Below are 13,866 nucleotides of genomic sequence, written 5' to 3'. Positions count from 1 at the left end.
CAGCAGGCACACACCAAGCGACCTCGTGTGAGCTGTGGATGTCAGGTGATGACAGCGCGTCCCTGTGGGTCTATCAATGGTGACAGATGCGTCACACGAGTGCAGCATTATAATAGGGGAAACTGAGGCAGGGGAAAGAGGGTGACATATGAGAATTATATTGTCTGCACTTTTTCTGTAAACCTAAAACTGCTGTAGAAAATAAAGTCCATTATGTTTTTTAAAGTCTGTCTTGCAAGAGAAAGGAGAGGGAAGGGAGTGGGGATGCCAGTGCTAGGCGCCAAGCAGCACAATCCTGGGTCTCCGCAGGTCCACGTGCCCAATGGCTGGCCCAGGGTGGACGATGCTGCTGCTGCTGCCGCTGGGGTCCTTGGTGGGGTATGGGCTGCAGAAGCAGCAGATGAACCTGTCCCATAAGGTGGGTGCCAGCGGCCCCTGATGCCCCTGCAGGGGCTGCCACCTGCCCGCAGGGGCTGCCACCTTCCGTCAAGAGGCTCTCAAGGCCGGGTGCGGTGGCTCACGCCTGCAATCCCAGCACTTTGGGAGGCTGAGATGGGCGGATCATGAGGTCAGGAGATCGAGACCATCCTGGCTAACATGGTGAAACCCCGTCTCTACTAAAAATACAAAAACTAGCTGGGCGTGTGGTGGGCGCCTGTAATCCCAGCTGCTCGGGAGGCTGAGGCGAGAGAATGGCGTGAACCCAGGAGGCGGAGCTTGCAGTGAGCTGAGTTCTGGCCACAGCACTCCAGCCTGGGCAACAGAGCAAGACTCTGTCTCGAAAAAAAAAAAAAAGAGGCTCTCAAAGCGACACAAAGCGTCTTCCTGGATGAAACCCTCCCGGAGGCCACACTCGCTCTCCTGGCCACACCCCCGGCTGTGCTGCCTAAGCACATTTGAGGCTATGGGATGGTGACCCCAGCACCAGGAGCAGCACTGGGGCCACTACGGCCGCGGTCAACCAGGCAGGAAGGAGCAGGGCCGCGTGGGAGCTGCACTGGTGCACACTTCTGTTTTTTAAAATATACCCATTTTTCTTTTTTATTTCATTACTTTTTAAATTTGTGTGTGTGTGTGTGATGAAGCCTCACCCTGTTGCCCAGGCTGGAGTGCAGTGGTGCGATCTCAGCTCACTGAAACCTCCACCTTCCCAGTTCAGGCGATTCTCCTGCGTCCGCCTCCTGAGTAGCTCGGCTTACAGGCTCCCGCCACCACGCCTGGCTAAATTTTGTATTTTTAGTAGAGATGGGGTTTCACCATGTTGATCAGGCTGTTCTTGAACTCCTGACCTCAGGTGATCCACTGGCCTCGGCCTCCCAAAGGCATGAGCCATTGCGCCTGGCCAGAAAATACACCCACTTTTAATAAAGTTGTTATTTATGTTAACAGGCAATGGGATTCCTATTGTTATCTTAAAAATCTCTCAGTTTTAGGGTCGAATGCAGTAACGTCAGTAGACATAGCCTCATCCACAACACTCTGAGCAAGCAAGACCAGAGGTCGCACACACGGTGGTGCCTTCTGTGTGTGGGGGTGGGGGGTGGCTACAAGCCTTGGCACGGGGGGTGGGGGGGGCGGGGCCTGGCTGTCGGCTCGCCTCTGCTGGCTGTGTGATCCCGGGCGCCGTGCTCACCCTTCCTGAGCTTGTTTCTTCTCCTGTAAAATGCCAGGCACTGGGCCGGGCCGAGAGCTTCGCCCATGCTCTGCTGCTGCATCCTTGCCCTCAGTGCCTTGGTTTACCCTCTTCTGCATGGCTCACGGTAGACATTCCCTTTCTCAGCCCTGGGCCCCCAGCACTGACCTGCCAGAGCCACGGCAGTCTGGGTTTGTTCCAGAAACTTCTCAGGGAACCCAAGTTTGAAGGATGATGACACAGAGGAGCCAGAGAGACGGGAGTCCCTTCCTGAGTACTGGGTCTGCAGGCCCTGCCCAGGAACAGGTGAGCGAGCTGGTGAGTGGCATTTCAGGTCATCGGGGAGCCATGCAGGAGCCATGAGGAGTGCCACAGCAACTGCTGTACCACCAACAGCCTGGACCCACACACGCTCTGCACCCCTAAGACCATCCTCCTGCAGTGCCTGCCCTGGAAGAAGGTGAGGTGCATGCGGCGGGTGGGGGGCAGAGGAGCGAAACTGCTTGTGGCCCCCTCCCACTGCCCCGGAAGAGCCAGGGAGTGGATGGTGGGTGCAGGGATGAGGCGTCTCCTGTCCCATAGCCCAACGGGTACAGATGCTCAGACAACTCAGAGTGCCAGAGCAGCTGCTGCGTCCGCAACAACAAGAGCCCGAAGGAGTTCTGCACATCCCAAACCATCTTCCTGCAGTGTGTGCCCTGGCGCAAGGTGAGCTGCGGGCACCTGGGGCGGATGGAGCAGGGGTAGCAGGAGATGGCCCCTCTCCACGACCACTGCCTGGCTGCCTCCCCAGCCCAACGGCAACTTCTGCAGCAGCCACCAGGAGTGTAGCAGCCAGTGCTGCATCCAGCTGAGGGAGGACAGCCCCTTCCGCTGCACGCCCCGCACCGGGATCCTGGCCCAGTGCCTGCCCCTGGTGAGTCCCGGGTGGGGGCTCAGCCTCCAGGCCCTCCCCTGGCTGTAACAGGGAAGTCACACAGAAACCCAGCAACTGGCCAGGTCCGGGGCCGTGAGAGGTGGGCTCTGAACTCATGGGGCGGGCAGAGCACCCAGGCACCCCAGCTCGGAAAGGCTGGCGCTTCACCACCCATCTCATAAAGTGGGGGCCGCAGAGAAGGCTCCTGGGCTGGCACTGAGCCCACCAGGCCCCGCAGGGCACAGGTGCCCAGTCAGAGACTGTCAGAGCCTGCGGGGCTGCGGGGAGGGGGACCCAGGACCAGCCCCCCGTAGGAGCCGAGGTTGAACGTCTTCAGGCCAGAGAGAGAACGAGCCCTGGAGGAAGAGGGTCCTGGCTTCTCCCCTCCCTCCCCCTGACCGCTGCTGTGGTTTTCCCTGACGGGAAATCCATGGGATAAGCCTTGCGGTGCAGGCTCCGACTCTGCCGAGCCCTGGGGTCAGGGGAGGGGCCAGGTTGCCAGCGGCGCAAACGCTGTGGGGCGCAAATGTGTTTGCTGGAGCCCGAAGCTCCCATGTGGGGTGAACGGGTCCCGGTCCCCACAGGTGAAGCTTGTTCACAGCCCTCGGTACCACCAGGCCCCGTCGTGGGCGCTGGGAGCAGCTCCGGGCGTATGGCGCTGCTCGTGGGCGTCCCTCTCGGGCGCTGAGCGTGGGCGTCGGCCTCCGGGTGCTGTCCCGGCCCCCACGAGGCTGGCGTCGGGAGCAACCCCAAGATATTGTCCCGCCTGTTTGTCTGTCCTCTTGCGGCGAAAACCAGCGTCCTCTTTGCTTCACGGGTTCCATTGTTCAGCTCCAATTGTCCCCTGTCTTTTCGCTTTACCGGCTGGTTCCCCGTGGTCTTCGCTTGTTCCTTTCATTGTCTCTCAGTTTGTCCTCGAGTTCCCTTGCTTGCCCATCCCTCTGTCTCTCGCTTGTCTGTCCTCTGTTCTCAGTCTTTCAATTTGTCCCTTGCCCATCCTTTGGTTCTTATTCCTTTGTCTCTTTATCTGTCCTTGTCTTTGCTTTACTGGAGTTGTCCGACAGGTTTCTTTGTCTTCATCCTCGTCTTCCTTTATTTACGATTGCAGAAATCTGTCCGACGAAATCTTTTGTCTCTGTCCCTTGTCTTTGCCTGTCTCTGTTCTTGTCTTTGCTTGTCTGTCCCTTGTCTCTCATTCTGGTCTGTCCTCTGTTTTCTTTTTCATTTCCGGTTTGTTTTGCTTCCTGGTCTTTCATGGTCTGTCCGTTCTTTCAAGCCTGTCTGTCGCATTGCCCACTTTCAGCTTCACGGCTGTCCTGACGCACCATTCAGTCCCCCGCGCATCTCCTCAGCTTCGGGGCCCGTTCCCCGCGCGTTTCCTCAGCTTCGGGCCGTCCCCGGCGCGTTTCCTCAGTTTTGGCCTGTCCCCTGCACGTTGCCCCAGCTTTGCCTTCTCCTTCAGTGACGTGAGCTCCAACCTGGGTGTGAGGGACCGACCTGGGCCCTGGGATGTTCACACCGGACCCCGTTGCTCTGGGGCTGGCTCCAGTGGAAGCTTCGCTCACTGTTCGTGCTGCTGTTTCTGGAGCTCTGAAAATCTGTGGGGAACTGAAAGGCAATGACCAGCCTGGTGGCACGAAATGTCTGAGAACAAATCCCAGGCACTGGGACGTGTAACCTGATTGTTAAACATCAATAAAGGCTCCTGGAGGACCGAGTGGCCATGTCTCACCCCTTCTGTGTTTTGAATAATAAAAGCGTAAAATCTGGAGGAAACCTGGAGGTCACAGAGAGGTGGTGTCTGCTGGGTCAGTGCCAGAGCGGCCTCCTGGGAAGCCTGGGGAGGCACAGGCCGTGCTGTGGGAGGCAAGGCCAGGGCCAGAGCCTCGGGTTTGCTGTCACCTCCCACCACCACAGGGGTGTTGAATAAACGGGTGCAAGCCCGTGTGGACACCGCAGGTGAAAATCGCTCCCTCCCTGTCCCTGGCACGGTCAGTGCTCAGCACATAGGCACCCACGTCCGGGATGCAAGCCCAGGCCCTTTCTCCTTCCCCTGGCCCCAGCTGAGCTTCTGTGGTCACTTGCCTTCCCCTCGGGGGATCCCTGGTTCAGGCCAAGAACTCTTCTGGCTGCTGACTCCCGAGGGCAGCCCTGGGCTCTGTGTGGTGGTGGGGGAGGCTGGGGGCTGTTGGGGGAGTGGGTCCCTCTGCTTCGTTTGGTTTCTGATTCCATCTGCTTGACGTTCCCCGAAAGGCCTCCATCCCCAGCCCACCCTGTCCCTGCCATTTTCAGCCTGGGCTGTAGTGTATTTGTTTTTGTCTTGTTCCCAGTCCTTCCCCAGCACGTGGGTCTTCCTTTCCTAAGTAATTATAAACAATCTCCATCTCTGCAACTGCAGGACTATCTGAGGCTCCCCCTGGAGAGACTTGTGGGGCAGGAGCACCTGGCCGCGGTCGACTGTGCACACCCTGAAGTTACATCGTTTTGGCAACTTCCTTAAGAAAAGGCATATGACAGGCCGGGCGCGGTGGCTCAAGCCTGTAATCCCAGCACTTTGGGAGGCCGAGACGCTGGATCACGCAGGTCAGAGATCGAGACCATCCTGGCGTAACACGGTGAAACCCTCAGTCTCTACTAAAATAAAACTACTGGCGAAGGGCGAGCCTCTGTAGTCCCAGCTACCGGAGCTGAGGCAGGAGTAGCCCATGGAACCCGGGAGGCGGAGCTTGCAGTGAGCTGGAGATCTGGCCACTGCACTCCAGCCCGGTGACAGAGCCGACCCGCCCAAAAAAAAAAAAAGAAAAGGTATATGACAGGCCGGGCGCCGTGGCCTGGGGCCTCGTAATCCCAGCACTAGAGGCCAGACGGCGGATCACGAGGTCGAGATCGAGACCATCCTGGTTAAACCGTAAACCCCGCCTCTACTTCAAAAAAAATGTCACCAGTCAATGAGGTGGCGGGCGCTCAGGTCCCAGTTACTGAGGCCAGGCAGAGAATGGCGAACCCGGGAGGCGGAGCTGGTGAACTGAGATCCGCCACTACACTCCAGCCTGCTACAGAGCGACCGCCCTGCTAAAAAAGGCCGGGCGCTGGTGGCTCACTTCGTAATCCCAGCACTTGCAGGCCGAGGCGGCTGGATCACAAGAGTCAGGGAGATCGGTGACCACGGTGAAACCCCGCCTCTGGGGTACAAAATTAGCCGGGCGCCGGGTTGTGGCGCCTGTAGTCCCAGCTACGCCGGGAGGCTGGAAGTAGAGAATGGCGTGAACTGGAAAGAGCTTGCAGGAGTCAGATCGCGCCACTGCACTCCAGCCCATGGCTGTGACAGACTCTGTCTCAAAAAAAAAAAAAAGGTCACGCTGCGGCTCAAGCCTGTCCCAGCACTGGGAGGCCGAGACGGCGGATCACTCCAGGTCAGGAGACGAGACCATCCTGGCTAACACACGGTGAAACCCCGCCTCTACTAAAAATACAAAAAATTAGCCGGGTGAGGTGGCGGCGCCTGTAGGCCCAGCTACTCGGGAGGCTGAGGCAGGAGAATGGCGGGAACCTGGGAGGCGGAGCTTGCAGTGAGCTGAGATCCGGCCACTGCACTCCAGCCTGGGCGACAGAGCGACACTCCGTCTCAAAAAAAAAAAAAAAGAAAAGGCATATGACATTATGAACACAGTGTTAGGCCTAAAACTGAACATACTTACAGTGAAAGACGCAGCACACCATGAGTGTAGGAAGCTCACACGGGCAGCATCACAGACAGAATTGGAAGCTCACACAGAAAGCATCACACACAGAATCGGAGGCCCACACAGGAAGCATCACAGACAGAATCACACGGCACGTTTTTTACCCTAAAGTTCCTGACCTCACAGCCTCGGATTACTTTTACAAAATGACAATTTGGTAACGTTTTCTGTGGGAGAATGGAAAATCAGCTTAATCTTCCCACTGAGGGGGCTGAGCCACGTTTTCTGTGGATAAGAGTTGCTCAGGTATGAACCTTCTGGGGCGTGTGTGGGCGACAGACACAGCCGCCGTCAAGCGATTCCCATAAGAAGTCAAAGCAAACCTCTATCCTGATTAGAAGCTTCTGAGAACTGAATTTTCCACACACACACTTCTACCTGTCTGACACCGTCCCCACACCCCAGCGTCTAGATCCGGAATCTTCAAACAGGACATATTGGAGACACCATCAGGCCCCCGCCTTCTTGTTGATGTCAGGTGGGTGAGCCCAGCATGGGGGCCGTCCCTATGCAGGTGAGCTGGAGTTTGCGGGCCGTCCCCACAGAGGTAAGCCAGGGCATGGGGGCCGTCCCCACAGAGGTGAGCCAGGGAGTGGGGGCCGTCCCCACGGAGGTAAGCCAGGGTGCGGGGGCCATTCCCACGGGGGTGAGCCCAGCAACACTAGGGAAAAGCTTCCTCAACTCGCCTTCCCCACAGGTAGCTCCTGGCCGCTTGGCGCCCCTCCTCCCGCAGAGATACCGGAAGTGCACAGGGGCCGTGCCGAGTGGAGTCAGGTCTTGACCCAGTACAGTGAAAAGATCTTATTTTCCCAGACTTCACAGAAACATTGACCGTGTGTTTGTCAGAGTCAGCTGAGGGCAGACGCCACACCAACATGGGGACGGGGGTGTCTAAGGTGAGGGGTTGCGCGCTGGTTCCAGGAGGAGCAAAGTGAGCCCAGGGTGGATGCAGAAGGGGTTCCCTGCCTGGCGCTCGGGAGATGCTGGGGCCACAGCCACTGGTTTGGAGAAGCTCTCTGGGTTGAGGCCAGGGGCCCATGGCGGGGCCAGCGGCACTGTACGCTAGAGGGAGGCACCTCTGGGTCCTCCCAGCCAGGGGAGTGAATGAACCAGGAAGCCCCAGCTTCGTCCAGCATGGCAGAGGGGCTGCCTGTGGGCAGTTCCAGAACCATCCATCAGTGTGAGGCTGTCGGCCCCAGGATACGGACGATCCCCCCACTCTGTTCAAACCCCTCGAATCCTGTTTCCTGTCATGTTGGGTCAACTTCACTATGAATTTGGAAGTCTAAGAAAATTACAAAACGAAACAACATCGTGAAAGTGAGCAACAGATGCCACCGTGCCTGAGTCCGCCTGTCCGTTCCTTCCGCACGGGCGCCCTCTCCCAGCCGCTGCCTGGCCGACGTGTGGCTGGAGTCCACCCCTGCTCCTTGGGGACACGGCCTTGCTGTGGACTGAGTGTGTCCTCACATTCATGGGTTCAAGCCCAGAGCTCCAGTGTGACGGGACTGGAGTGGGGTTCTGGGAGGTGACTGAGGTTTTGATGAGGCCGTGAGGGGCCTCGTGAGAAGGGAATTCACGCCCTTGTAATGAGAGGCTCCAGGTGACCGCGGTGGTAAACAGTCCCACACTGTGAGAAAAAAGAGACGACAGAGCCGAGCGTGCCAGCTCCCCCTGCCCTGCCCACCCGCCGGGGCAGGATGCCCTGGGAAGGCAGCTGCCTGCAACCCAGAGGGGGCCCTCGTGGAGCTCGTCCTGCTGGCACTCAGATCTCAATGTCATTGTTTTAGCTGCTGGGTCTCTGGGGTTCCGCAGGGCAGTCCAAGAAGGCTGAGACAATGCTTATAGCGAAATCCTGAGAAACCCTTGCTTTCCACCCTAGTAGAACAAACCAGATACGCTGCAAAATGATCGTTGTTATTTTGACCACTCATCCTCAAGTTCTAACAAAATGATAATTTTTAAAAGAACAGAATAGGTAAATGTAACACATCAAACTTGAAAGCATCTGGAAGAAGTGTAGGTCCCAGCACTTCAGGAGGCTGAGGTGGGAGGACTGCTTGAGCCCAGGGGTTTGAGACCAGCCTTGGCAACATACCGAGATTCCATCTCTACCAAAAATACCAAACTTAGCTGGGTGTGGTGGTGCGCACCTGTGGTCCCAGCTACTAGGGAGGCTGAGGCAGGAGGATCACTTGAGCCCAGGAGGTCGAGGCTGCAGTGAGCTATGATTGTACCACTGCCCTCCAGCCAGCCTGGCAACAGAGCAAGGCCCTTCGAGAAGAAAAAAAAAAAGAAAGAAAGAAAAGAAAAGAAAGGGCCAGGCACAGTGGCTCACACCTGTAATCCCAACACTTTGGGAGGCCAAGGTGGATGGATCATGAGGTCAGGAGATTGAGACCATCCTGGCCAACAGGGTGAAACTTCGTCTCTACTAAAAATACAAAAACAAAATTAGCTGGGTGTGGTGGCGGGCGCCTGTAGTCCCAGCTACTCAGGAGGTTGAGGCAGGAGAGTGGCGTGAACCCGGGAGGCGGAACTTGCAGTGAGCCGAGATCGTGCCACTGCACTCCAGCCTGGGCGGCAGTGCCAGACTCTGTCTCAAAAAAAAAAACAAAAACAAAAACAAAAAAAACAAAAAAGAAATACAGATGTGAAGAAACACAGGTAACATTCCTAAGAGCACAAGGCACACACAACACCCAGGCTGAGCCTCCAGGGCTCTGGGAGATGGGGCCGGGCAGAGAGCGCCTGGTGCATGGGGGCCCCGGAGGGCAGGGGCTGCGGGTGGGGACAGTCACACGTGGGAAGCCACTGGCCTCGCCCCAGGGCGTCACGCTCAGGGGAAGGCCCAGCTGCAATGATGTAATTGATGCATGCAGGGAAAGTTTCAGGAGAAAGGTTTCACATGGGTTCAAGCGTCTTCCCCTCAATGCTCAATTACAAAGTGGGGGGCAGGTGGCCAAGTGCAGGTCAGGACCAACGCCTGATGGGACAAACTGGCATTGGGTGCTGCCGGCGGCTTCGAGGATCCCCAGCAGTTCTGTGTATTTTCCAGTCCAATGCCCACGCTCCGGAGAAACCCAGTGAGGGCGTCCCCCAATCGCTGCCCAGAACCTTCTGCACACCAAGGTTGTGAGAGTCCCTGAGAGGCAGGGGGCTCTCCCAGGAGGAAGGAGCATGAACGCTGAGGCCCTGCACCAGGCAGGGAGCCGTGCTGCTCGCTGATCCTGGGGGCTGCGGTGTGGACTGGGACAGACAGCCCGCCTGCCGGAACAGACAGAGGGTGCCGAGAGGGAAGGCAGAGGGTTGCCAGCTCACTCTGAGGTCAGGAAAGAGTTATTTGAATGGCACTTGCAACTTTTCAAGCTGGAAATGTTTAAAATAACAAATACCAGTTACAGATAAGCACCGTTTCTGAACCCACAGTTCCACATTGGAGAATCAAATCCCACAAAAATGTTTGTCCCAGAAAGTGCAGTCCCATAGATAAGACTTAATCCACAAACCAGACACAGTGCCAGGAGCTGGCATCACGGAGCACCCGTGGTTCTTCCTGGAGCATGAGGAGTCCAGCTCCTCAGGACGGTTCGAGAGCACAGGTGGCATCCCCAGAGGGGGCAGCTGCCTTTCCTGATCACCCGTGTATTCTTTTGCTTGTAACAAGGAGCATGAGTCAATCCTGTAATTTCTTTTTCTAAAATCTAGGCTGGCGTGGTGGCTCACAACTGTAATCCCAGGACTTTGGGAGGCCAGGGTGGGTGGATCACCTGAGGTCAGAAGTTTGAGACCAGCCTGGGCAACATGGCAAAACCCTGTCTCTATTTAAAAAATATAAAATTAGGCCGGGTGCGGTGGCTCATGCCTGTAATCCCAGCACTTAGGGAGGTCCAGGTGGGCAGATCACGAGGTCAGGAGATCGAGACCAGCCTGGCCAACATGGCAAAACCCCGTCTCTAATAAAATACAAAAAAGTAGCCGGGTGTGGTGGCAGGAGCCTGTAATCTCAGCTACTTAGGAGCCTGAGGCAGGAGAATCGCTTGAATGTGGGAGGCGGAGGTTGCAGTGAGCTGAGATCGTGCCCCTGCACTCCAGCCTGGGTGACAGAGCGAGATTCTGTCTCCAAAAAAAAAAAAAAAAAAATTTTAGAACAAAAATGTAAAGGAGGGAAATTCCAATAGTCGAGTTGCTGTTTCTGTTTACACGTTGAACTTGATGAGCAGGGGTGTCAGATCTGCTTCTCTGGGGCAGAACAGGAGCTGTGCGTGGCAGGCCCGGGGACCATGCAGCCTCTCGGCCACCCAGGTGCATGCACCTGGCCCCTGCTTGGTCAACTCAGCCCTCGGGCCTCTTCCTGACTAGGAGGCAGCCGTGTCCTGGTGGTCTCTCTAGTGGGTGAGGACAGGCGGTCACAATCCTCAGCCGCAAGCCATTGCAGGATTACGAGATGTGCTTCTGACCCTCCCTGCCCCCAGAACCCCCGCCCCCGGCCTGGCGGCTGGATGCTGAGCCTCTCGTGGGGCGTGGGGCTGGGGTGAGGTTTCCTGGAGGCCACACGGACTCAGCTGTCTCCGCAAGGCCTCTTTTCCTGTTTGCTGCCATGTTCAGCAAGGCCACATCCATCCCCCCACACCCTGTCGAAGAGGACCCAGTTCAGCTCGGAGTAGCCCCAGGCCCACACAGGAAGGAAGGAATCAGGGTCGGTGTGAGCCAGCGGGTCTGAAGCCTTCATGGTAAATATTTTATGATGCTTCCTTTTCTATCTAGAAATGAAATTCAGTTCTTATAAGCTTCACATATAATTTTAGGGAAAAGATATCTAAGGCCCCAAAATATATAAGCCCCAAACTGTGGTATAACAGAAAAATAAAAATAATTTATAGCAAAATGTTGTGGATTTCAAGTCCGTGAAGGCTCAGGTGTGCAGATGCCAGATGCAAAACGACCTTCAGGTTTCCCAAAGGCCCCTGGGTTAGTCCGGCTCCCACTGAGAACCTGGGCCCTCAGCCAGCAGGCCGGGCGTGGTCCACGTCCCCTGCCCTGTTGACAAGGGTGCAGGCCCCCCAGTGTCAGCCGATGACACCTCGGCAGAGACCCTCTGGTGGTGAGGGGGAACCCTGGGGAGGCCCTGTCTTTCCAGACAAGGTTGACACTGTCTCCCCTTCGCTGATCTCTTTCCCTGGTAGGTGGATGTAATGCCTGGAGCTACAGCAGCTATTTCATTACTATGAGGCAATGAACATGGAAAGGCCAAGAGAATCACAAAAATGCCAGGCCTGACTCAAGCTCCTGCAGCACCTCCCGAACCTCTGCCTCCAAAGCACATGTCATATGGAAAACTCCGTGTGTTGATGGCGTCATGGTCACGGATCCTGTACTTGCAGGCACACTCCTTTCTCTCTGAGCCTTCCCCAGCGTGTAGAGCCTGTTGGACACAGGAGCACTGGCCCCTGGCCTCTCCCAGCAGCACCACATGCCCTTGGGCTGTGGATAGGACCCCAGCTGACACTGCAGAGAGCTCAGTGTTGTCAGTCATGAATACTTACAGTCTGCATCAAGATCCTTGGATTCCAGGTTCCCATCAGCGGTGGGAAGATCACCATGGCACAATCTCTGGAATCTGCGAGTACGTCACCTAGAAGGCCATGTCTGAGCAAATGTGATTAGAGTCAGGATGTGGAGGTGGTGCGGCTTTCCTGGATTACCCAGGTAGAGTGTAAACGCAGACTAGTCCTCACGAGAGAGCTGGGGAAGCCTCAACATAGAGGTGGCCACGTGAGGACGAGGCACGGAGAACGGGCTCGTTTGGGCACCCAGGGCATTCCAGTGTTCATGCCTGTCCTGAGACTCCACTCCCTTGCTGGTGAGGGGTCCAGGCATTGCCAGGAGGAGCCCAGCAGGACATCTGGGAGGCTTCCCCCTTCTTCGATGCCTTCGCCCGTCCAAGACACACCTGGCCCCTGCTGCGTGCCAGGCCCTGAGTCTGGTAGTAACAGGACGGACTTTGATGCTGTTCCTCTCCCTCCTGGGATGGCCAGGAGTCACTGTAGCTGCTTGACAAATGTCACCCAGGTTGAGTGTTTTTAAAACCCTGTATCTATTCTATGAAGGATAGAATATTAAAACATATATCAAAACCTTTATTTTTCTGTCAGCATCAGATGTGCTCCCATTTGCCTGACTGCATCTTTCAGGTCTTGCTGAAATAAAATAGAATTTCAACTCCTGATTTTTATAGCAGAGTCTGTCTTACCCAGGTTCTAATTTACCCAGGTTCCAAGTTTTATATCAAGGTAATTTAGCCCAAGTTCTACATTACCAGGTGAGATGGAAATAGCCTGACCAAAATCCTCCGGGGACAGGGGAGGGTCACTTGGACTGCTGACCTGAACGATGTGCCCCTCACAGAGAGTGTTTCCAGGAGCGTGTACCCTCATAGAGTGCTCCCAAGAAGGTGTCCCTCCTCACAGAGTGCTCTCAGGAGAGTGCTCCTTCACCGAGTGCTCCCAGGAGGGTGCTCCCCCACAGAATGCTCCCAGGAGGGTGCTCCCCCACAGAATGCTCCCAGGAGGCTGCTACCTCACAGAGTGCTCCCAGGAGAGTGCTTTCATCAGAGTGCTCTCAGGGAGTGTGCTCCCTCTAAAAGAGTGCTCCCAGGAAGGTGCACCCTCACAGAATGCTCCCAGGAGCGTGCTCCCTCACAGAGTATTCCCAGGAAGGTGCTCCCATTTCACTGAGTGCTCGCAGGAGGCTGCTCCATCAGAGTGCTCCCGGGAGGGTGCTCTAGTCATGAGTGCCTCCCAGGAAGTTGTGCTCCCATTTCACTGAGTGCTCCTCGTGAGGAGGTTGCTCCATCAGAGTGCTCCCCGAGGGTGCTCTAGTCACAGAGTATTCCCAGGAAGGTGCTCCCATTTCACTGAGTGCTCGCAGGAGGCTGCTCCATCAGAGTGCTCCCGGGAGGGTGCTCTAGTCACAGAGTATTCCCAGGAAGGTGCTCCCATTTCACTGAGTGCTCCTGGGAAGAAGTCCACCCTGGATTCTGCACCATCAGAGATCACTCCCCTTAAAGATGATGCTTGGGGAGGGATGGCTGCCTCAGTGCCAGGGCTGGCCCTACAGTGGAAGGCAGCCCCAGAGGGACCCTGCCTGGATGGGGTCCCCTCCCCCTTTCTCTGCATTTCAAAGCAGGCTGTGTGCTTTGACTTAAAGGCAGACATTTCACCATTTCACTCCTTCACATGGCATCCCTAGGCTCGCAGGTAGTTCTGGCCAGGAGATGGCCCTGGAGTGCCGCCCACCCTCCAGCTGCCATCCTCCCTCCAGTCCCACTGCCGCCCTACCTCCAGCCACATTGTTGCTCTCTCTCCAGCCACATTGCTGCTCTCCCTCCAGGTGCACTGTCGTCCTCCCTCCAGCTGCACTGCTGTCCACCCTGCAGCCGCACTGCTGTCCTCCCTCCAGCTCTACTGCTGTCCACCCTCCAGCTGCCGCCCTCCCTCCAGCTGTGCCTTACAGGTGCATTCCCAGATCCCTGGAGTCACAGGACTGGGCCTTGGCCTTGCCTCCTCCTCACT

The 13,866-nt window shown here is 56.5% G+C and overlaps 1 protein-coding gene across 1 annotated transcript; it reads left to right on the top strand.

Annotated features, from left to right (window-relative positions):
- The first annotated feature begins 314 nt into the window (after positions 1–314).
- LRCOL1 (leucine rich colipase like 1) lies at positions 315–2,661 on the top strand. Its single transcript, XM_009182095.4, has 4 exons — positions 315–418; positions 1,968–2,093; positions 2,216–2,341; positions 2,427–2,661. Exons 1-4 carry the CDS (start codon positions 323–325, stop codon positions 2,595–2,597), a joined length of 519 nt encoding a protein of 172 aa, XP_009180359.1. The 5' UTR covers positions 315–322; the 3' UTR covers positions 2,598–2,661.
- The last annotated feature ends 11,205 nt before the right edge of the window (positions 2,662–13,866 follow it).

The sequence above is a fragment of the Papio anubis genome, chromosome 9 (genome assembly GCF_008728515.1).
Source record: "Papio anubis isolate 15944 chromosome 9, Panubis1.0, whole genome shotgun sequence".
NCBI classification, from domain to species: Eukaryota; Metazoa; Chordata; class Mammalia; order Primates; family Cercopithecidae; genus Papio; species Papio anubis.
This window is presented reverse-complemented; position numbering and strand designations above follow the sequence as displayed.